The sequence below is a fragment of the Poromitra crassiceps genome (genome assembly GCF_964638095.1).
Source record: "Poromitra crassiceps genome assembly, chromosome: 10".
NCBI lineage: Eukaryota > Metazoa > Chordata > Actinopteri > Beryciformes > Melamphaidae > Poromitra > Poromitra crassiceps.
This window is the reverse complement of record NC_139631.1, coordinates 9400560-9425772: the sequence shown is the minus strand read 5'-3', so window position 1 is coordinate 9425772 and position 25213 is coordinate 9400560. Positions and strand designations below refer to the sequence as shown.

The following is a 25213-nucleotide window of genomic DNA, read 5'->3' as shown; positions in this document are numbered from 1 at the left end:
CAGGAAGGGATCAAATTAAAGGTGACATCATCGGGATAGAATGAGCAATTAATTTACAACAAACTTCAATGATGATGATGAATGATGACGGTTTTTGATGGGAAACTGGATTTGGCCGCTGTGACCATATGTGCCCAGTGCCTGTACCTGAAGAGCAGCATGAGAGCCTGGAGGAGAGTGACCCTATGTGCCCAGTGTCTGTACCTGAAGAGCAGTATGAGAGCCTGGAGGAAAGTGACCCTATGTGCCCAGTGTCTGTAGCTGAAGAGCAGTATGAGAGCCTGGAAGAAAGTGACCCTATGTGCCCAGTGCCTGTACCTGAAGAGCAGCATGAGAGCCTGGAGGAAAGTGACCCTATGTGCCCAGTGCCTGTACCTGAAGAGCAGCATGAGAGCCTGGAGGAAAGTGACCCTATGTGCCCAGTGCCTGTACCTGAAGAGCAGCATGAGAGCCTGAAGGAAAGTAAGTATGTGCCCAGTGTCTGTACCTGAAGAGCAGCATGAGAGCCTGGAGGAAAGTTACCCTATGTGCCCAGTGTCTGTACCTGAAGAGCAGCATGAGAGCCTAGAGGAAAGTGACCCTATGTGCCCAGTGTCTGTACCTGAAGAGCAACATGAGAGCCTGGAGGAAAGTGACCCTATGTGCCCAGTGTCTGTACCTGAAGAGCAGCATGAGAGCCTGGAGGAAAGTGACCCTATGTGCCCAGTGTCTGTACCTGAAGAGCAGTATGAAAGCCTGGAGGAAAGTGACCCTATGTGCCCAGTGCCTGTATAGTACCTGAAGAGCAGCATGAGAGCCTGGAGGAAAGTGACCCTATGTGCCCAGTGTCTGTACCTGAAGAGCAGCATGAGAGCCTGGAGGAAAGTGACCCTATGTGCCCAGTGTCTGTACCTGAAGAGCAGCATGAGAGCCTGGAGGAAAGTGCGGAAGTTGTTGTGGTGATTGATTTCCGTGTCCTCATTCATTTCAATGTTGCCAAACACCTAGGGGAGGAGACACAATGAGGTAAAGGGAGGCTTATTGTCTAATTAATGTGCAATCAATGTTTGCTTTCTATTTTCACACCGTTCCATTTGAAGGTGCACCACTGTAGGATTACTGCATCCTATGTGACCAAAGTAGAGAGGCATCACCCACCTGCATCCCAATGATAGCATAGATGAAGAACAACATCGCAATCAGCAGGCAGACGTAGGGCAGGGCCTGAAGGGAACAACAGGAAACCAAAACACACTTAATTATTCATATTCAGAAAGAATCACTCCAGCCCAGGGTGTGTGTGTGTGTGCGTGTGTGTGTGTGTGTGTATTTGTGTGTGTGTGTGTGTGTATGTGTGTGTGTGTGTGTGTGCGTGTGCGTGTGACTGTGACTGTGTGAGTACCTTGAAGGACTGGACGAAGGTCCACAGCAGTATGCGGATGGTGTAGCCCTGCCTCAGCAGCTTGATGAGCCGAGCGGCTCTGAACAGCCTCAGGAAGCTCAGGTTCAACAGCCTGTCCTGTTAGCACACCAAGCATTGACCAATCAGCAACGCTTATCCATTACTAATAAATACCCCTTATCAGCATTTCATTATTTCAAATGTCAGTCACTGGATTGGCTGCCACTTATCTATGCCATCGCAATGTCATGCATCTTGGGTGATTGCCTTTGGATTGTAATCTGATCCCACTCACCAAAACCAGCATTTGACCTCACTAATGTGTGTGAGAGAGTGTTTGTGAATGCAAGACATCTAATCCACATATAGTAACTATGTACAATGGAAACTGCATACAAGTCAAACACAGGTCAAGTAACTTGGATAATAAACATTCTTGTCAAAAATGGATTGTCAAAATCCTCGTGAATGGAGAACGAGCAAGACAAGATATTTACTGTCAATTTTACCGGATGTACAGTAACTATTACAAGAGAACGTGACATGCACAACTGTCTGCATTTTGGCAAGGGACAACAACATCAGATTTCAGTGCATTAGTATACCGGAGATGCATGTTGTTATAGTCAGGTGTAAATGTAATCCAGCTAAATCATATGCAAACACAATCTGGACCCAAGATAGTAGGATGGCCTTTGGGTCCTGATTCACATATTAAGAAACAGCTCTAGAGAGCAGTATACGGCAAATAACTTAATGTGCACATTAAAAGCAGAGAATCACAATGGAAATTCACTCACCGTGGTCTAGTGATGTTTTGGACCAGAGAATGGTAACACCGGTGAGGACAATCAACAAGATGACAAAGCAGAGAGCAGGAAAGAGACAGAGAGACAGAGAGAGAGAGAGAGAGAGTGTGAATGAGAGACGGAGAAAGAGAGAGAAGAGCAGAGCAGAGGAGAGCAGAGGAAGGAGGGAAGAAAGAAGGCAGGAGAGGCGAGAAACAGTAACAGTCATATTGCACAATGTAGACTGATTAAACAAAAACAAATATGTCACATGTGTATGTTATAGCTGCACTATGAAACAGGGTTCCCACACAAATTTAAGGACTTTTCAAGGACTTTCCAGGCCCAATTCCGTCAAATTCAAGGACCCAACAACACAGCATAGGTTGAGAGATGGACCAAGCTTAATTACCGTACTGTCAAAACACTGAGAAGTTTCTATACTGAGAACTAGCAGGCTTTACAGAAGCTCATATAGACAACAATTAAAGGGAGAGAGAGGCTTCAATGAGTCGTAAAAAAAGAGATCAAAAGAACTTCAATTTCTATTCTTGCACAAATATATACTGGCTAATGAGGCGGCTGTGGCTCAGGAGGTAGAGCGGGTCGTCCACTAATCAGAAGGTCGGTGGTTCAATCCTCGGCTCCTCCAGTCCACATGTCAAAGTGCCCTTGGGAAAGACACTGAACCCCAAATTGCTCCCGATGGCTGTGCCAGCACCCTGCGTGGCAGCTTGACACCTTCGGTGTGCGAACAAAGAGCACAACAGCATGTTGCCCTGCTTCTACAGCATAATAAGATAAGCCTGCATTCAAAGAAGCCGTCCATCCTCAGATCCTACATCAGTCCTGGGGGATAGATCGATGCTATATCAACGCAACGTCTGAGAGTCTCTCCCAGCTTCCCCCTCTCTCCTTGTCTAAGTTATCAGGCTCTCTTGTTGTCTTTGCTGATACGGCTAGTTAGCATGTCTGCACAAAGCGCGCTGTACAGGCTGCTTTGTGTATCGCTGTCACTAGCCCTAGCTCATTATCAAAGTAGGATGGATCCAATGCGTTCAGCCTCGCGGACATGAGGGTGTGTGTGTGTGTGTGTGTGTGTGTGTGCGTGTGCGTGTGTGTGTGTGTGTGTGTGTTCTTACATTGATTTCAGTGACCAGGATGTCAGTGATGCTCCCCAGTACTGTCACAAAGTCAAACACGTTCCAGGCGTCCTTCAGGTAGTTCTGGGCAGGGGAGCCGGATTCAAAATGAGTTATTAATTATTCAGTGCATTAACATCTTGTCATCAAAATTGTACCTGAGGGTTCCCACACATTTTCATGGATAAAGTTTCAAAAACTTTCCCATGACTTCTCAAGGATCCATAATAGAATTCCCATGTAATTTGAGGCGGTGACTCTGAATCAATACCAGAAATGATTACTACATTGGGCCAATAGGACACACCTCTTTATATTGGATCGGATTTTAGTGCTTTAGAGTCACTGCATCACATTACATGGAAGCTATTGGGGAAAAAACATGAATTTATAAAAAAAATAAAAATAGAAAAAGCACTAAAATCCAATATAAAGAGGTGTGTCCTATTTGTCCAGTGTAGTAATAATTTCTGGTAATGATTTGGAGTCACCGTGTCACATGGAATATATTGAAAAAAGTTTTTTTGTGAATCTTCCATATAAATATTTATAAAAGATATATATATATAAGCACTAAAATCCAATATGAAGAGGTGTCTCCGATGTGGACTGTATAGTAAATACCACAATGTTTTTCATTAAGTGTTCTACATCAATATAGTATAATTTTTCAATCATTTTTCTGGATCTGGAGTGAATGTCTGTCAAATATCTAACTTAAAACTAACTTGACCGTGGTGCATGGACCACTGATAACGGCGAGTGAACATGAAGCAAAGAAATGTACGTGATAGTAACTAAAACGTTGTCACGCATCAACACTGTACTGTATGTTTCAACAGCTACAGAAAATACATTTGCTGTTATGTTACATTACATGATGCTAGGATGGTTATCCACAGGAGATTACTGTAACAATTCATTTTATTACACACAAAAATTCCATGACTTTTCCAAAACCTTCAAGGATTTTACTAATTCCATGACTTTTCCATGCCTGGAAAATGAGATTTAGAATTTTCCAGGTTTTCCATGACCGTGGGAACCCTGGTACCCACCAGTGGACCGAAAGCGATGATCTTCAGGATACACTCCAGAGAGAAGAGGGCGGTGAAGACAATGTTGAGGTTCTTGAGCATCGCCTCGTAGGAGTCCGGAGCACCATGGAACTGGAAGACGTGGGAAAGAGACATTTTTTACTTGGAGTTGGCTGAACCATGACTGAACGGACAAAGAAAAGCCACGACTACAACACCTACAACAACTCAGAGGCTGTAAGAATTAGGAACGCACATCATTATGATGGTAGGAAAGATCTGGCAAGTCCTTACCTTCATCATGAGAACTACGGTGTTGACGGCGATCATGATCATGATTGAGTACTCAAAGGGAGCTGAGACCACAAACTTCCACATCCTATACTGGAATGACTGGGTGTTCTCCGGCATGTAGCGAGTCAGAGGCTTGGCGTTAATGGAAAAGTCAATGCAAGCCCTCTGCAACAAAGGCAAACACAATCTTGATTGGATGGATGAATGTATGCATAGACCCATTTTATCTCATTAAATCCCATGACTTCTAGTGCAATTTTCCATAACCAATAATTGACAGCATCTCTGTTCAGATGTACCAAGTCTTGTTTTGGCTTCAATGTGAATTAGGACATTTGTAATCAGGGAAGTGGTGCTTTGGGTTTATTATTTCATCAAAGTTAACTAGATCAACCATCATGATTCATGATGATTATGAACAAATTTCCTTGAAAGACTTTCAGGATACGTAAAATTTCCTATATTTTTTCCATGCCAGGAAAACAATAGGCTCTTTTTAACTTTTCAGTGTTACACAGTTGAACTGTTGAAAAGAAGGATCCACACACCAAATAGCTCCCGTTTGAAGGAGAAGACTGCTTCACAACCGTTGAACTGGGCAATACATACACAGAGGTACATATTGAGACCTTTACTGTATTTTCGTTAGCCGGACATGAAGCTAGCCATGTCGACTTCTACATTTGTGGTTGTCCCAACTGCCAAAAGGCTGTAATTAATAATAATGTTAATAGTCATAAATGAAACTGGCTCAAGTACAGTACTCGGATGGTATGCATGTACCTTGATGGCTAGAATAAATGACTGAATGAAGTGCTTATGTTGGGACTGCTGAGTGTTATTTCTGCTGAGTCTAGCCCCACAGAGAGCAAATGAAGAGAATGAGGTGACATAAAAATAGACTTTTGCTATCTAGCTATCTAAGATAAGACTTAGCTTACAAAACAACATTATTTTAGATGCTACAGAAGCACTCCAGCTATCAGACAGATCTAATCAAGAGCTTTAACTTATTAAATAAAACTCATTGTTAATTGCAATTTCTTCTGCTCTACCTCGTTCTTCTCCAAGCTGCATTCGGACATAGCCTTGTCTCCCTGCTCCTGAAAGGTGATGATGATCAGAGCAACGAAAATGTTGACAAAGAAAAAAGGGAAGACTACAAAGTAGACCACGTAGAAGATGGCGATCTCTATCCGGTAGCCTGGACTGGGACCCTGGTCTTCGAAGGTGGCATCCACAGAGTGCTTCAAGACACTGGCAGGAGAGGTGCACAATACGATACAACAGTTTAGCAGTGGAATAAATAGTATGTGATCTTTCATAATAATGTTGTTAATTGTTGTATGATTGTAAGACTATCTTAACGGTGAACAGTAGTAAAACTGCAGTACCTGGAGTAACCAACAATAACGTTAAAGTCCCAATCTATTCTGTAAAGCATCAACTTTAGAATGTTAAAATGCTATTTAACCAGTGACAAAGCAATATCTTCAACAGCATTATGTGAATAGACGAGGGATGCACGATCATATCAGCACGTCATCTGTATCGTCCCTATGAAGGCTTTAAAATGAAATATCGGCATAGGCCAGAAACAAACATTTCTGCCGATATGACAGGCTGATAAAATGATGCTATGCCCAAATGCTTGATGCCTGCATAAATAAATAAAATATGGCATGTTTTAGATAACCTAATTTGAAGTAGTTTTCTTATTTTGCCCAGTGAACATGTACCGGTACATTTGGAAAAGCATTGTATTTAGATCTGCATCTGCCAGTGGGCCATCACGATAAGAGTAGGCATAATAATGTGTTAATTCCACTACAGGAGAGAATGTTCTCTGAAATTAGGTGGGGGGAAAAAAGAGTTGAAAAATATTGGCATATCGGATATCGTAATTTTTTTTTGTATCCCTAGAATAGATCCAATATTTAAATTGTCAAAAAAAGATAGACTATGATCTATACAACTAAACCCATGATTCCTTTGCCCAAAAGCAGAGATTGACAATCAATAGTCTTTTGTGAATATTTAACAGGCATAAGATTAACAATCAGCATTGGAAATATGAAGGCTTATTGTCATTAACAGAGCTAATAGTCTTAAAGTCGAACTGAACCTGTTCATCACGTGCATAATGAGTCAGTTTCAGACTGAAAACATAGTTTGTCTAAGATGACAGGTTGAGAGGCGGGTCATAGTATCATGTCGATGATTTTATTTGACAATTCTGGGGACTGGATTGGGCTTTGGCCAATCCTGGCGTGTTCCGCCTCTAAATCGAGTGGGATTCAGTGTGTTGTGGCGCTCCCCTCGGGAAGAGCCTTTTGACGGGAGGAGTGGAGCTCAGCGAGCCGCAGGCAGCCAGCTGCCTTCGTGTTGCCGAGCGGAGAGTGCAGCACGTCGGCCTGGAATCTCCGAAGTGCGACCCCTGACAACCAAGCTCTCGGATGCGCGCGCCATTATCGCTGCTGTAAATACGATATCCCTGGAATGCGCGTTTTAATGAGCCAGTTAGCCTACATTTCTTTGCATTCTTAGAGATTATAGTTTTTGTTTTTTGTTTATGTTTCTAACAATTGGCCAAGTTAGTAGTTAGTTTATGGGATAGGAATTCTGCCAGATGACAGGCACTAGGCGCCATTTTCTACTTCATTTGGAAGAGAAAATTGTCGTGATATGATTGGTTGAAATGGGGTAGAAATTTGATAGTACTAGGTGACGTCAGCAAACTGTACATTACTGTTATCAATTAAATCTTGAAAAATGAAATTTTGATGTGAAAAAGTGTGGAAAAACTAAAGAAATTAGATTGTTGTGATTTTGTTTGCATACATTTTTTTTTTTTTTTTTTTTTTTTTATATATTTTATTTTACTTTTTCAGAACATAAAGAAAACAAAACAAGAACAGGAAAAAAGAAAAGAAAAAACATATATACATACATTCAACATTACAATGCTACAAAATGTCAAAATGTGCTTACAAATCGATAAAAAAAAAATATATATATATATATATATATATATACTGTGCAAAGGATCCCAAAGAAACTCAAATACCGCTTTTAGCCTGATCAAAATAGGTCAGGAACGGGTCCCAAATAACGGAAAATTTCCTTAGAGAATTTGACCTCTGGAATCTGAGTCTCTCCATACGTATAACTGAGATCATGTCTGTCAGCCACAGCTGAAAAGAAGGTGGAGAGGAGGACTTCCATTCCTTCAAAATTAGTTTCTTGGCAACTGTCATTCCCTGTGTCAGAGATTGCTGCACGGCCGTTGGGAGGAGCAAAGAGGACTCCGAGCAGCCAAAGATGGCGAGTTCCGCCTCCAGTTGGAGGGTTATTTTGTAGGCCTTAGAGTACCAGTCAAATATTTTGGCCCAGAATCCTGATAGTGAAGGGCAAAACCAAAAAGCATGGGACAGTGTGCCCTCCGACACCCGACACCTATCACATAGTGGTGAGACCGAAGGATATATCTTGTGTAACCTATGCTTGGAGTAATGAAGACGGTGAGCAACTTTAAATTGGATAAGTTGATGTCTACTATTAATTGAACAGAGCTGGACCACAGACAGACTCCTGTCCCATATGATTTCAGACAGATCCACACCAAGTTCCTCCTGCCACGCCTCTTTGATCCTCTCGGTGGGGGCCTTAATGCAATCGTCGAACAAACACACAAACTTAGAAATAAGATGCCTGGAGTTGGGAGGGCTTAACAAAACCTCAAAAAAAACATGTTCGTCTGGGAGAATGTCAAAATTGCGAATCTTGGATCGGACATAATGTCTAACTTGTATATATCTATAAAGATGCGTTTGGGGCAACTCAAATGCTCTCTTCAGAAGATCAAAGGATGCAAATTGGCCATCAATATACAGGTCACTGATGGAGACCAGCCCCTTTTCACTCCAGGCATGGCAAATTCTATCTGACCATGAGGGCAAAAAAGAATGATTAAAACAGATTGGTGTGTGAACAGAAACATCTGGTACATTCAAAACTTTCTTAACCTGATTCAGAATTCTGACAGAGTTTTTCACAACAAAACTCAAACCTTTCAAAGTCCCAGGCTCCTCTAGCTTAGAAAACAACATGGCTGGCAATGAGGACCTGGCGATAGAGCCAGCCTCCATTTGTAGCCACAGAGGGGCCCCGGGAGTTAAATTGCCAGCAGTTCCTTGTCGCCAAAACATCAGAGCCCTAACATTGGCAGCCCAGTAATAGTGCTTAAACACTGGTAAGGCCAGCCCCCCTGCCGACTTAGGTTTTTGCAGATGAATTTTAGAAATTCTATGGTTCTTATAATTCCAAATATAGGACAGAATTATGGAGTCCAGCTCTTTGAAGAAAGCCGATGTAAGAAAAATGGGGAGGCTTTGACACAAATAAAGGAACCTGGGAAGTGAAACCATCTTAATTGAGTTTATACGACCAATCATGGATAAAGGGAGGATTTTCCAGCTTTCTATACATTGTTTAAGTTTTGAAACAAAATCCCTAAAATTCAACTTAAATATTAGCTTAGGATCTCTGGGTATGGTCAAGCCAAGATAGGTGAGGCGGCCCTTTGCTAATTTGAATGGGAGACTCTCCAGGAACCCAGGAGTAAAGAGATCAGAGAGAGGCATAAAGTCACTTTTTGTCCGTTTGCATACATTATTAAATAGGTGCACTGCATACCCAGGTATTTGAACTACGGTAAAATAAAAGAAAAGTAATTTTTGGGTTCAGCTCGACTTTAACAGCAAAAGCAACCCCCATGCTAGGCCACACACGCCTGGCCCTTCGGGTTATGAGACGTGAGCTGTATATAATTGACTTTCATGGATAGACTGTAATTATTATCTATGCTGGTCTGGGATAGGCCAATAGCTGTCCTTACGTTGGCCAGCCCTCCCCAGTGGACACGGTGAAGAGGGTGAGGAAGGCCCACAGCACGTTGTCATAGTGGAACTCATATTTCTTCCACTCCCTCGGCATGGCGGCCACTTCATCTTTGTAGTCCAGGAACTGCCCTCTGGATTAATTAGAAAGAGTAGAAGAATAGGAACTTGGAATGAAGAATGCAAGGACTATGATATTATACATATAACATTTTGATAAAACGAACAACATGAAATGGAGCAGCTTTGCTTTGGGCTGCCTCTCTGATAAGCTTAAAGTCCCTGGAAACTAAAATCCACAAAAACCTTCTAACTATTACATTTAGGGTCTTATATGAGTAATTGTGTGCCTCAGAAAGTAGGAGACATTAGTTTCAACCCAAACCCCCAAAATCGCCACTTTTCTACAAGGTCTGGATTTCCACTTCCTCATTGAAGAGAGCGGTGCGTGCGGTGCTAAAATGAATGATCTTATCACGTCATAAGATTTAATCGAATCACACACACGCGCACACACACACACACACAGTAGCGCTGTGCACTCGCAGCGGCAGAGTCTCTCTTCCTCTCTGTCAGTATGCGCCGAGCAACGAGCGAACACACACACACACACACACACACACACACACACACTCCATCTCTCTTTCCTTCTCTCTCTCTCTCTCTCTCCTTCTCTCTCTCTCTCCGTTTCCCTCCCTCTCTCTCTCGCTCTCTCTCTCGGAGGAGACCTGCAGTCCTCCATGCACACACACGGGACACGCCCACACAGTCAGCGGGAGAAAAGACAGTCTACAATCTAATTGATTCTCATGACTTTTGTCATGACTGACAAACCTAAATTTATATACTTTGCGACGTTCATCATCGTTCAAATTTGGCTGGTGGCTTATTAACATAGGTTCCTGTGATGTGATGAACTCAAAATGCTAAATAATAAAAAATTATTTCTGGTTTCCAGGGACTTTAAGTAATTGTCTTCACAGTTTTCTAAAAAGCAGCAAGCCATGCAGGAAAACTGCCACCGAAAGTCGACCTCAGACTAAACCTTGTTTGTTTTTTAAGGGGAGTTTGCAGTTCACTCTCTCCATAGCTTCACTCCTTTATACAACGACTCTTGTCAGGGGACAGAGGTGGCACAGGGGGACAGAGGAGGCTATAAACATTATTTGGATGGCTATAAAGTTGCTGAGGTTTATAATACTTTGTAAATGGTTAATATAATTTCATTGTTTGTTAACCGCAACATAACTATTAACTAAAGTTGAACTAACGTTTAATTAATCACTTCACCATGTATTAATGATGGTTATTACAGTATAAAGTGTTACCACATCTTCTCATAAACATTTCCGATTTGCATACTAGCTAACCTATCTAGTAAAAAACAGCATTAGTAGTGGCCGCTGGCCAGTAGTTGCATATTAACATCAGTTGCTGTGCTAAGTTAGCTAGCTGTGTGTGTGTGTGTGTGTGTGTGTGTGTGTGTGTGTGTGTGTGTGTGTATGTGTGTATGTGTGTGTGTGTGTGTGTGTGTGTGTGTGTGTGTGTGTGTCTGTCTGTGTGTGTGTGTGTGTGTGTGTGTGTGTGTGTGTGTGTGTGTGTGTGTGGGGGGGGGGGGGGATTGTTCACAACTGACTCGTCTCAAGCCACGTTTAAGTTTAGCGACAACGTTATGGGCCATTATTGGGGTGATGTGCGACCTGCGACTTGCTTTAGTCAAGAGCCTTGCTGCAGTCATGAAGAGTTTTCAATTAGTTGAGGTCTTTGGCTGCGATGAGAGATAAAGCTGTGTATCATCAGCATAGCAGTGGTAACAGACACCATCAAAACAACAAATAATATGACCTATAGAGTATGTAGAGAGAAAACAGAATCTGGGCAAGTATAGACCCTTGAGGAAACTCCACATGTTAATGGAGCACAACATCAGACAGTCACTAATTGAGACTATACATTTTCTGCTTGATAGGTATCATGCAAACCCTGGGTCCCTGAGATGCACACCTGTCTGTCAAGGAGGATCCCATGATCAATGGTAAAGAAGGCTGCACTCAAATCGAGCAGAAATAATATAGAGCATTCCCCAAAACAAAAGCCTGATTGAAAATGATAAAAAAAAAAATATAATTTCCCCCACTGCATCGAGGAGATGGTTAGATGCAACTTTATCTAGATACAAAGGGAACCTTAGAAATAGGTCTAAAATGTTGAGGTGATGGCCTGATGGGTCTCGACTGTTATTATTATTATTAAAGAAAAAATAATGGCTGAATAATAGAACATAGAGCATAAAACAATGAGGAACACAGCCAGATATGAGGGAGCTATTCACAATAACCAGAAGGCTAGGATCAATATCACCTGTTACCTGTTTAAGGAAAGATGTAGGTAAGACACATAGTGGACTGGATGACGATCACATATGGGAAACACTATCAGTGAGGTTGTGCAAAGAAATAGGACAGGTGAGAAGGGTTAGGCCAGTAGGGGTACCTGGGTGGGGCATAGGGGTAGTTTTAACCAGTTTAACAAGATACAAGAGACTGAGGTAAGACCTCATGAAGTGGGGGGATAGTAGACCGACCTGCAGTCCTTTTCCAGGCCCTTGGACTCATCAGTGCAGTAGAAGAACTTTCCCTTGAAGAGCTGAACAGCAATGACGGCAAAGATGAACATGAAGAGGATGTAGACGATGAGGATGTTCAGCACGTTCTTCAACGAGTTGACGACGCAGTCAAACACCGCCTGAGGACCAGCACACACACATACACACACCAAGGTTATTATCATTAATGAAAACTAACAAAATAACGAAAACTAGATGTGATTTTTTTTTTCATTAACTGAAATAAAAGGACAAGAAGTAATGCATAACTCGACCCAATCGTCTTGGGTGGCGCTAAGCGGAGGGACGATGTCCTTGTGAAATAGCGCCGGGAAGGAACTTGGTGGAACCAAAAGGCTAAATCCCCGCAAAAGAAAACACCTCACAAAAAACAGCAAAAACATATGTTGAGTATGTAAAAGGTGCCATTTTCAGTGTGTAGGTTGCTAGCTCAGAGTTTTTGCAGATTGCAACAGTTATCTTTTACATTGACAAACATGACACGTGTACTCCCGTGGCACAATTCAAACGGGATCAAAAAGGTAGTGTATCGCTCCCTTCACAACCATTCTATTCCTTCAGACGCTGGTGCCCAGAGAAAGGCAGGAAGTGACGTCCACTTTGGCTCTCTATACTGGGACCAGCCACATGGGGGCGATCGAGATGTTTTGGCTTCGCTTTTGGGGCTGTCCATATTTTATACACTCAATGGTAGCTCTGACTGAAAAGGCCAATGGCAGGGCTTATTTGTTTTAGGTATAACCTGGATGCTCCATGTTGTGAGCACAGTCTGAGGCCACTCTCGATGCAGCTTTCTTGTCCCAGTCTCCCATGAAAAAGACACTCATACAGGCTCTATTTTCATTAAACAATGGTGCATGGCACAAAGTGCAGTCAAAGGCGCAAGGCAGGGTGGGATTAGCCTAGGTAAACCCAGCCCCCACGTGACCTGCTCTCAGAGTTCTCAGTCACTACTGTAGTGACTGAGAACAGGTCTGAGAGCAGGTCACGTGGAGGCTGGGTTTACCCAGGCTAGGGTGGGATTAAAAGTCAGTAGGTGTGGGTGTGGTGGGGGCTGTCGTCAGTCAGCCAATCAAATCAACTGTTCCTTCCTTTTAAAAGCAGTTTGCCGCTTCATTGGTGCAAAGCCCCACCACCCGCTGCCGTGATTAAATGAACTCAAAATCAAACAAAAAAGTGTAGTGCTGTTGTGTGGTGGACGTCAGGCAGAACCTTGAGTTTTGGCAGACGCTTGATAGTCTTGAGAGGCCGCAGGACTCTGAGAACCCTCAGAGACTTGATGGTGCTTATGTCTTTGCCTTTGGTGCCCCTGTGAAAAGCAACCAGTTAGATCTTAGAAAAAAATTACTCAATGTCATCTGCAGAGCATTCAAAAATCTTTAAATAATACATTTTGAACTGTAATTTAGGATGCATTTGTTTTCCACCTAGACTTTGATATAAGATCCAACTGTTTGTGACAGTTGCTATGTTTCTATCCAACTATCAAGTGACTTTTCACACTACTCGCTGAATCACTCGACATCTGAAGAGTGGGCGGGAGTCAGGAGCCTGGGGCCAGGCTAGTTTTGCAACAAAATTGAATCCAATTATAAGACAATTATATCAAGACTACATAATTATTAATTTGACAATGTTTCTATTTATGCAGTTCTATTTATCACATAATGTCTTTATAATCCACTTCAAGCAATATACAAGCATACACACTTTTTAGTGATATTGAGGAAATTTCATCTTTCATTTTGTCATTTCCACATTCAGCTTTTCCAATATAATACATCATAATTTGCCAAAAACAGTTGGAAACCTAGCTACTGAAAAGTTCCCTTGGAATATGTTCGGTAGAATAGTCACAGAGCAATCCATATGACAATCCATGACTTTACCCACTATTGTAGACTCTAACAATGGTATGGTACCAGTAATGATTACAATTGCTCTTGTTGCTATAATAGGCTAGCTTTTTGGTTTACCTGTACTTTAGAGAAACATTTTTAAGTTTTTAGGAATTTTACTTGTACTATTGACGTATTGTATCTCACAACATTCACATCCATTAGGGCGTATATAAATCTTGCAGGCCTTCAATAAGCATTGCATCAGAAACTGGCCAATCGTATACTAATGTATATGTGAGGGATCAGCCGATCAGCATTTTGGTAAACAAACGGCGTCACTGGGAGGAGACGGCAATGGGACCCTATGGAGCCTGAGCTTGAGCAACTAACTCTAGCCAGCTGTGCTGTTTACTATTTTAAAAACTTTGACAGTTCACACAACTTTACCACGACATGCATATATTATACATCAGACTCTTGAACTACTTCTGCTCTGACTCAGAATGTCAAAATATAAGCGATATGATATATAGTTTTTGAGATATTAACGTTTGTTTGGCACAACTGACACTTGTTAACTGCTGCAGGGGTCTGCATTTCTGGGTGGTCGTGATGTCATGCTGATTCGTCCTATTGTGTTGAGTCATGCATTACGTCTTGTCCTTTTTAACTGCATAGGAATGATTATGTAACAAATATCTGTTTTTTAAAGTAAGTTTTATTCTGGGTAAATTTTAAATGAGCTACTTAGACCAGTAAATTTGCTTCTAGTTGTCAAATTTTAGCCACGTAACAGTCCTTTCACTTGTGTACATTATTTAGAAATTCCACCTCTGCCACTGTAGTATCAAAGAGTAAGAACCATAGTAAACATATTTTTCTTTTAAATTATTTAACATTGTATGTTTAAACTGATTTCATGAGCATTGCAGTATGCTGCATGGTAAGCATAGAGCTACCTGGAAGTATTGGTAGAACTTCTCATTATGCTGCACATTGTTGTTCAGGCAGTATACTGTAGGCTCTCCATGATGGTAAATGGTCAAATGGTAAATGGTCTGCATTTATATAGCGCTTTTATCCAAAGCGCTTTACAATGAGTAGATAGTCTACATTCACCCATTCATACACCAATGGCGGCAGGCTGCCACGCAGGGTGCCTACACACCATCGGGAGCAATTTGGGGTTAAGTGTCTTGCCCAAGGACACAACGACAGCAGCTGGGAGGGAGCGGGGATCGAACCGCCAACCCTTGCGTCATTGGCCGACCCGCTCTACCTCCTGAGCTAAAGCCGTCCCATGATAGAAGCAAACTCACACAGGGACATGCCTCTTCTAACCTACGGTAGCTAATGTGTATCAGGTAATCCTGGATTACATGAACCAGCCTATGTGTATCAGGTAATCCTGGATTACATGAATCGCCCGGTCAGAAATCTGCATTTTAGCACATGCAAATCAAGTGGTTTAACGTGAGCTCCATTTCAACATAGCATGCAAATATGGTCACACTTAAAGACATGTGCATCAAGGCTATTTATCTTAAAGAAGCTTTGAATGGGAGTGCTGATCTGAGATCAAGTTGCCTCATAACCTGTATGACCTATCTTAAACTGAGCAACGCTCCTCCTTAAACTGGGGTGGTGAAACAACCATGAGAGAAGTAGAATGGAAAAGAGGATGTCAGACATAGAGGACAGAGTCTTAAACGACAAATGACAAGAAGGAGCAGAATCTGAAATTCTAACCACAAAGTAAGGGGAAAAAAACAATCTTCTGAAATAACACGTCAGGAGTTCTTTGCAGAATTTCATTAATAAGCTCTTGGAAAGATTTTAGTGTTCCCTACAGCTTCTGATGTGCCTGTGCTGAATCAGCAGGATAGAAGAGACTCTGGGTAAAATAGAATGTGCAGATAGCAAATGTCACAGGTCCCGTCTTACCATATACCGGTAGCTCACATTAAGGGAGCAAAAGCTATAATGAGGTTTGCGGGTAAACACCCTAAGCAAAAGACACTGAGGGTTTATGAAATTACATTAATATAGCATGCATATAATTAAAGCCACGCTTCAATAAAGAGCCAATCACCCGCAACACCTTAGTTTACAGGAGTGGCTCTTGTCCCTTCTTGTCCCAATAAATCAGCTAAACACTGCAGTCTGTGCATCCTGTCTGCTGTTCGAGGAACAATCTTGTAAGCATCTCCGCATGTCACAAGATGACAGAAATATGAATCCAACAAGGCCAACATTGACAGAATACGGCCGCAGAACTCCCATCAGTAAATCACTCATGTTTTATGTCTCTCACTGGTGTACACCCACCACAGTGCTACTGTACATGGGGGGGTTTACATTTTTGCTTGGGGTTCACACAAGGAACCTATAAAGAAGCAAAAGACATCAGTCACATCACAGCGTTCACATTTTGCATTGGGACCAGTTGTATTTATTTCTTTAATCTGGTGGAAGCATTTTTCAATCAAAGGTGAAACGACACAGGTATGACAGCTTATAGTGGACTTACCATGGCCGCCCCATTCCCTTCAAGAGAACTGGCCCCAAAGGCTGGCCCCAATGCAAAATTGGAACGCTGTGACGTGAGTGATGTCTTTTCCTTCTTTGAAAGGTCCTTGGGTTGACACAGCCCAACTGGGCTTGTAAGCAAAATGCACATGGACTTACAAGTACCGGTAGCTTGTTTAGTGGACAGCGTTTTGGTGACCTGACATCCCATGAGGTTAGAGATTTTGGTCAAAACTGACCATGGGGTTTCTATTAGTTAAGATTAAGAACACATGAAGAAATAGCTACTGTATATATGACCAGTGCAGACTGAAATCTACCCTTGGGTCATTCGGTTATGCTAGGCTTTTCAAGCATGAGGAACTGCTGGCTATCGTCTCCTTACACCCATACCTCTCTTAAAAGAGCACCTCGGAGATGCTCAGTCTCCCTGAGACTGAGCCAGCCGATAGGTTAACTGTGCCTGGCTGAGCCACGTGTAACATATAGGGCAAGCCGACTTAATATAAGTCCAGTGTGCAATAAAGATAATTGGCATGTAATGTATACTTACTCTACGTATTTTGCTTACTTTAGACTACTTATTTTTGCTTCTATCGCATTTACTACTGTTTATTCTATGCTATGTTGTGTTCTTATTCTCCTTATTCTGCTTATTTGCTTACTATCGCATTTACTACTGTTTATTTTATGGTATGCGTGTTCTGTGAGCGAGCTACTGTAACTTGTCCCAATTTCCCCCCGGGGATCATTAAAGTCTTTCTGATTCTGATTCTGATTCTGATACTCCCTCGTGTTATGGGGTCATTTCCTGCATTTTATTCAGATTAGGAACCACACCAGAGTTCCAGAGTGGGAGGAGGGGTGAGACCCGCATTTTCTGAACTAAAGGTGTAATCGAGTTTAAACAAACCGCTCCAAACATGCTTGGCGTGAACGCACCCCGTCTCCTCAGTACATGGAGAGATAATAGCGGTGAGAGTGAAACCTCTGATTAGAGTCGTTATTTGTATTCTCTCTAATTAGGATCAGTTCTTGCTAAATAACCCCATTTGGAGAAGCACTGCCTATTAGGTGTGGGCCAGAGCCTATAATAGAAGAGTTCTGACATCTCCATTCACTCCAATGGACCAGTTTTTTTCCAGGAAGTAGAAAGTGGAACTCTTCAGTAAAAAAAGCAGCACTGTCGAGTTGCAACAAAATAGACAGTGTTGTACTTTGAAAGGGTTTTTCATCCCTTGAAATGAATCAAATTGTACATTATCGGCTTTATTTTAGCATGCAAAAGTAGCGCGAGACCCATTCCTGGCTGTTCATTGGCTAATGATTCTTGCATTTTGGTCCTCCGCTGACGCCACTCTCTTACTAGAGGACACTACCCAACAAACATTTTCAGTATAACGACCGTCTGCTGCACGTCAAACCACTACATCTAGTCAGGGTCTAAAAGTATATCTCAAATGGAAATCGTAGCGACGTAATTCGTCTACTTCCCCACAACCTTGAAATATGCCGCTCCCACAACGGCTATATTCAGATATTCAGATACAAAACTGCACAGTGTGCATGCAGCAGCATTGCAGATAGCCTACTGTACCTCCAGATTCAACGATTTTTGCTACATCGAAATCGGGGATTCGACCCTGCGGCGCTCGCTTCGGAGTCCTGTGTCTTATCCATTAGGCCACGGAATTAGTTAGAAATACTACGGATTTGGTCCTATATAGAGATGCTTAACATTGAGAACTTCGCATTTTGACACGACGGTCCGAAGTTGCATCGCTAGGCTAGCTGCCTCGCTGATTTCAACCAGCGATGAGACAGGTATATTTATATCATTTACGATAATGTAGCCAACGTGACTTGACCATTTTAGCAGACAGCATAGCAAATCCAAAACCCACAACACTGAGTTACGGCAAGAGAAATGGGACAATACCACAGGATTCAGGAAGTTTGTGATAAATACAAGCCCATAGCAAGAGACACTTGCACTTATATGACATAAACGTGTTTTCATATTAAAAAAGAAAAGGGCGTTCAATAAAAGTCGTCATTGCACATGGAGTGCATGTCTATCTGATCACACAACAGGTAAATTGTCAATCCAATGTCATTTTATTCAACAAAAACACAAAAGACACCTACATGTGGTGTTTTCAAAGCAATATGAGATCAATATTTTTTGTTTTGAAGTGACAGTCTAAACGTTACTTTGGAGGAACGTGGAGAGAACGTCAGACTTAGATGGTAGATGCCAAACCACAATTCTATCGTCTGGTGACGTCACGGTCAAGACGATGTTTGCTGGGTAGTGTGGGCTATTCCCAAAGCAGCATGATGGCACCCGTGTGATGTGACGGTGCCGTGTCTTGTTTTCTCTCTTTCGGCCCTCTTGAGATCTCTCTACTCTTAACAACACCCGCATGCAAGCAGCTTCATGCTCTGATGCACATTAGTCTAGCATGCTTTCACAGTCAAGTAGGTCCAGAAGTCGTTAGGCCAGACAGTTGGGGGAATAACCACACAAGACATTCTGATAGCTTTCAAAGAACACCCCTTCCCCCAGGGAGATTGAAGGAGTAGGAGAAAACGCACGGTGACGCAGAGGTAGAGACTATATAGCCCTACCCCTTGTGGGGTACCATACCCAGAATGCCTTGCGGTCCAAAGACGGCCGAGCTCCCGTCGGGGTGACGGGTGGAATAGAGAAACATGAATGAAACTCTTCAAACATCTTTCGTTGTATTTGTGTTTTTGTTTGAAGGATGTTGGTTATTACTGTTATGGCAGGCAAGTAAAACAACTTAAGTTAAGGTTAGGGTTTTCTTTCTACCATGATCTAGCCTTAACCAAGTTGTTTTACTTGCCTAACCATAACCGTAATAAACCAACCATCAATCATCATGAATTTAATGGTTACTGCGGTAATGACTAATGGGGATCCTAAATAAACAATTACACAATTGCAGGCAAACGTCTAATGACCCCTCCTCCACAAGCCCCAACTACAACCTCAGACAAATGTTTTTATAATTTAACCATGACCAAGCCCTAATCTTAACCGTAACCAGGTTGTTTTACTTGCCTAACCCTAACTGTACTGTAATAACCAACATCCTTACAAACGAAAATGCAATGACAAATGTTTGAAGAGTTTCATGGCGTTGCTATGTTCCTCCGTCATCCCGACGGACGTTCTTCGGACCGCAAGGCATTCTGGGTATACAGGCCACAAGGGTAGGGCTAGTCTCTCCCTGATGCAGAGCCTCTGTAACACTGGGACTATTGTTCTGGAGTTCCTATAGGGCCTGAGATGTGACATAACCCTCCCTAAGAGTGGGGTTAAATTGATAATAAGGACATCAGCTTCAAAGGTGGCTGAGGCCAAGGCTGTTCATCATCTTCCTGGAACGAGAACAGAGAGCTGGGCCCTGGACATAAAATCCCTCTTCTACTGTCTCAGCACTACTGCTCTATTTTTATCTTCACTCTTCTCCAATCTCTCTCTCTCTCTCTCTCTCTCTCTCTCTCTCTGACTATGGATTGTGTTGCTCAGCAAGCCAGAAAAGTTGCTCTCAACCTTTTCAGCTCGCAACACCAAGAAACAAACGATGCCTTTGATGCTGGTGTAAATTCACAAATGGGAGAGCTTTAATGGCAAGTTTAAGTTGTGTTTTCAGGGTATTTTAATGATTGTAAGAACGCTACAGGGTTATAGCGTACATGGCACAGAAACACCTCATGAAAAAGGACTTTAAAGGGACATTAAGATTACGAGTCACTGATATTGATCAACAAAACTATCAACCCCTGCAGATAGATACACACACACACACACACACACACACACACACACACACACACACACACACACACACACACACACACATATATATATATATATATATATATATACATACATACATACACACACTATAATAATAATTATATATAGTCATTTTGTCTCATGGGAGGGGAAAATCATACTTCTTTCCTGCCCCTGTAATTTTGAGGTACCTAAATCACAAGCACAAAGGCAGTCATTAGGGCTGGTGATTGAAGGCAGTCATTAGGGCTGGTGATTGCTCTACATGGTCATATAACAGCCAGAGAATATGAGGCCATTTGACATAACCAGGGGCACCCTAGGGTGCACTGTTCCCTTTATGTTCTGATATTCCAAGATGCCCCCATACACACGGCCAAACAAATTCAAGAATGAGCACCAGGATGAAGGAAGAATGAAACTCTTTATAGAAGACCTTTATAGAAAGTAGATTTCAACCGTCTTTCTCCTCACGAAGAAAGGTCCAGTAACCAATAGTCCGACTGAAGGTTAGCCCTACTCCTTATTAGGTACTTCATATTCATAGATTTTTAGGTGTTTCCCTTATATTGTCCACCCCCATATAGAGGTAATCTATCATCAAGCTTAAAAGCATCTAATAGATTCTAATACAAAGTGCATTTATGCGAAACAGGTAGTCTGATATTCAGACTGAATTGTCAACTCATACACTCATTTCCAGCTTCTAGTCTGAGATTGCACTCTGTTTGAGTAATTTCTATGACGGATCCACCCAGGGGAATTCCAACCAATCACAAAAGACCAAGTCCAACGTATATCAGCCTGAATCTTTAGCTAGTTACTCCAGTTGGGCAAACGTAAAAAGAAGAAAAATAAACCCCTTTGAATAAATGCCCTCCAAGCAGTGTGCCGTTCGGATTTCCAAGTAATTGGTATTTTTAATGAATTTAAAACAGCCTCGACAGCAGGCAACGGCCGCAGACATTGTTGTTTACTTGACAACTATTTAGTTGTCATATATATATATATATATATATATATATAGTTTATATATTATAGACACTTGGTGAATATTTTTTTTTCATTATTAAATGAAGAGTTTAATTCCATATATAGATATGAACAATAAAAAAAAAACACCTGAACTGACCTCTTTCAGTCATTGGTGGCATTAATGTAAACTCCACATTGGCCCTTTGGGTACTATTTAAGTGATTAGATAGTAAATACTGTAAGTTATAAAGATTTTTCACCCCAGAAAATGGCTTTTTTGCATGTTTGGAATAAAGCCGTTGAAACGATTTAAGGGACAGAGGCAGGTTTCAGTTGAAAGCTATCAGATAAAGATTCCCGTTGTGTTGAAAAGGCATGTGACTCACTGCAGTATGGGGTTATTGTTGTTACAGTATACATGGAACTGATCTAAGCAGAAGAAGAATGAGAGATCGAGGGGATTGGAGTAGGGGAAGGGGGTGAGGTAAGGTGGGGTTTTGGGTATGGGGGTGAGGGAGGGGGACAGTATAGGGGGGTTCCCCACCTGTTCACACCTTGTTGCGATCTAATTGGGGGAAAACAGTGGTAAAACACAAGGTACAGCACATTTATGGATGCTTCACACACGCACGCACAAACAAAATAAAAAATATGTTTGCATCAAATGACAAAACACCATAATAGTTTCTGTGGATGGATGACAGTCGAAATATATGATGATTGGTAGCAAAGTTGGGTGACTTAAGTCCCAGTAGAGAATGGACTACATGGACTAAATAGGGCATAATGACAGAAAATAAAAGGTGATTGGATGCTGAATGTGCCTGTTATTTTTGGAGGTAGCCTATCATTGAAGAACAAACGCACAAATCAAGTCTGTCAGTTACTCCTGGCACTTGAAATGTGAAATGCATCCGGAAAGGCTGCAGACGGCCCTCCGGGTGGTTCCGGTAGAAAAAGGGGGGAGAGATGAGGCAGATTCACAGACTCAGCGCTGTGGCTCATCATCCTCCTGGCCACAGGCGGTCAGTCGATGGATGGCAGGCGCAACAAGCTGCTCCGGAGACATGCATGGAGGATGAGTGACGGCTGTCCATCAAACAGTACTTCCTGACTGTCACCGCCGATATGGGAGTGGCCTGGGAGGGGGGGTCACATAGCATTTGCGAATAATCCTCGGGGGTTGGTTTGAAGCGGATGGGTGGAGTTGAACGCATCAGAGAAACTCAGACAGTGTTGGGTAGATTGTCGCAGGAAAGTGGGCAAAAGTGACTTTCTTGTGAGTGTCTTTGCTGCGCGCAGCTAACCCCCACCCATCTGGCGCCTAAGTAGTGCTAAAAACAAACCACAGAAAGAACTCACAAAAGCTATCCAGCACAGGTTTGGAACCAAGCCATCATATACATCCCTATCTGTGACACTGAGTTTGACAGATACAGGCCAAAGTAGCGTAGGCGTAGCAGCACATACTACATAATACATGGAAATGACGTGACAGCATGGTCATAGAGCAGTCGCTAAAAACCTATGGGTGACGGCATATGTGTCAAACAGTCTAATCTAATGGGCATGCTGGGATCAACAGGGAAGACGGATATTCACTGGGAGTGTACTCATGCCCTCCGGCGGCAGCTCGGCCGCTACATTAGTGTGCCTTTGGTGAATTAATAATAGAAAATGTGAAATTGATGGTATCATTCCAGTCCAAGCAGCACATCCATTACTCCGGCGAGGCGCTGGTGAGAATGCCTCAGAGAGGCGAGAGGGGAGGAGGATGGTGAACAGACGGAGGTGACATGGCCCTCTATGGTGGAGGGGAGCATGGAGAAGAGGGTCTCTAGCCAAGCAGATGAGGCTTAAGATGTGGGAAGGTGGGAGACGATGGACGACGACATGTTGTGAATATGTCCCAGGCACAACAGTACGCACTGCAAAAAACACACGCATCTTAACAAGTAATTTCACCTCATATAGGTCTTTTCAGAGGAAAATACAATCCAAAACACTTTAATTTGGTTAAAAGTACAGCTAATGCATCTTGCAATATGTTTGCTTGGTGTATTTATCTTGTTCTCGTGAATATCTGGCCAATCACAGACAATGCGTCACGTTGAGATGTTTCCAGCAGATCACAATGGAGTTTGATATCAGAAAATGTTTCAGCTTTTAAAACATCAGGTTTTGGTGTCAGTTCCTCAGAATCAAAGAGCAAGGACTTCCTTGTAGAGCCGGCATTTTGCACCAAGAGGCGTGCCACAATCATAGAGGTGGGAATCCATCATACAGTAGAAGAGGAGAGAGACCCATTTCTCTATTGTAGACAAAATAGATAGACCAAAGCTATGATGGGAATAGACCCTTTTCACAGTTGCCATTTTGTGTCTAAAAGACAGGATAAACACAGGTGCAACCAACTCACTAATTAGGGCCCCAGCACTGGAACACCAAAATGGACTGGAAGTCGGAAACCCTAATTAATGTTTTGGTACACCTGTGTTTATCCTGCCTTTGGGACAAAAAATGGCCACCGTGAAAAGGGTCTATTGAGGAAGGGGCTTTGTTCTGGGAAACGTTGGAAATCACCACCTCAACTAGAAGTAGACAAGGCAGGTTGACGGGACGTGGGTAGACCAAAAAAGCAAATTATACTTGTAAGAGTGCAGAGCCCCAAACGCACTGGGAGCGTCTGACGCTCACGTTTTGAAGCCCACCCGTTGTTTTGAACGGCCGAACGCGCACCAAGAGCGTTCTGATGCGTGTCAAACTTCCTGGACGCCCGTACTCCCAACCTGTTTCCATTTTGGAGCGTCAAATGAGGATCCAGCAAGGACCAAAGTGCTCTGAGCCCCCCCCCCCCCCTCTCTCTCTCTCTCTCCACGCAGCGACTTTCATCCCCGCCGTCCGTCATATGCTCAGCAAACAAATCTCACAGCAGTTTAAATATAGCAAGCATGTAAAATATAACGCTACACTACAATAGCAAGACTGTCTGATCAAAGTGAGAATGCTCTTCTAAACACATCGGCTACTAAAATATATTTCCCTGCATCTCATGATGAGATTAGATCGGTAAAAAGTTTGGACAGACTTCATTTTTTCATCCTCCCGCAGCACTGCATGATGGACAGGTGGAACGATTAATTACAGCCTCTGACTGACAGCGGCCCAAAACTACGGTATAACAACTTTTTTTTCATTGGCCATTGTGCCTGCCTACATATAAATTAGTGGCCTTTCCCCCAAAATCCTGCTGGTTCTGTCATTCTGTGGTGTAGACCATTTTCAGATCTGATGCTTGCAGTGTGCTATAGGGGCAGAAATTGACGCGCGTCGTTTCGCTCCCAGTGCGTTTGGGGCTTTAGTATCCAAGCTGGCTTTTTCCTTTGAAATAAGTAAAATAAGTTAGAAATCTGCCAAAGAACATGAGATAATGGCTCTGTCTCAATACATCCCTCACGCCCACAACCTATCCTCTCTCCGCCTCCACTTTCACAAACACAAACTCCGTTTTCACATCTGAGGCCATGGTTCTCAGCAGGAACCCAGTGGCGTGCCCACTGCCCACTCTGAGTAGGGAGTGAGTCCTTATGCCAAGTGAGGGAGCCTTGTTCTCCAATGAGGGGATGATGGAGCATGAAGATGGGCCGGAGAATCGGAGCAGGAGGAGCGGTATTGCGTTCGCTTTACCGCACCGTTATGATGAAAATAGACCGGAGCCAGAAGGCAAAGTTCTCGTTCTACTGGTCGATCTTCATCCCAACCATCACCTATGGTCATGAACTATGGGTCTGGTTCACTATGGGTTTCCTCAGGAGGGTGGCTGCTATCTCCCTTAGGGATAGGATGAGAAGCGTGGTCACCCGTGAGAGTAGA

At 42.7% G+C, this 25213-nt stretch overlaps 1 protein-coding gene across 1 annotated transcript in view; it reads right to left on the bottom strand.

Annotated features, from left to right (window-relative positions):
- Positions 1-25213, bottom strand: part of cacna1ba (calcium channel, voltage-dependent, N type, alpha 1B subunit, a) — a gene marked incomplete at both ends in the record, with an annotated part of 174332 nt that overhangs the window by 35418 nt on the left and 113701 nt on the right. The window contains 11 exons of the mRNA XM_083644732.1: positions 892-983; positions 1138-1203; positions 1382-1498; positions 3312-3395; positions 4370-4480; positions 4643-4807; positions 5698-5899; positions 9540-9674; positions 12125-12285; positions 13379-13475; positions 21885-21905. Of these exons, the coding sequence (XP_083500858.1) occupies positions 892-983; positions 1138-1203; positions 1382-1498; positions 3312-3395; positions 4370-4480; positions 4643-4807; positions 5698-5899; positions 9540-9674; positions 12125-12285; positions 13379-13475; positions 21885-21905 (1251 nt within the window). The remainder of the gene's footprint in view (positions 1-891; positions 984-1137; positions 1204-1381; positions 1499-3311; positions 3396-4369; positions 4481-4642; positions 4808-5697; positions 5900-9539; positions 9675-12124; positions 12286-13378; positions 13476-21884; positions 21906-25213) is intronic.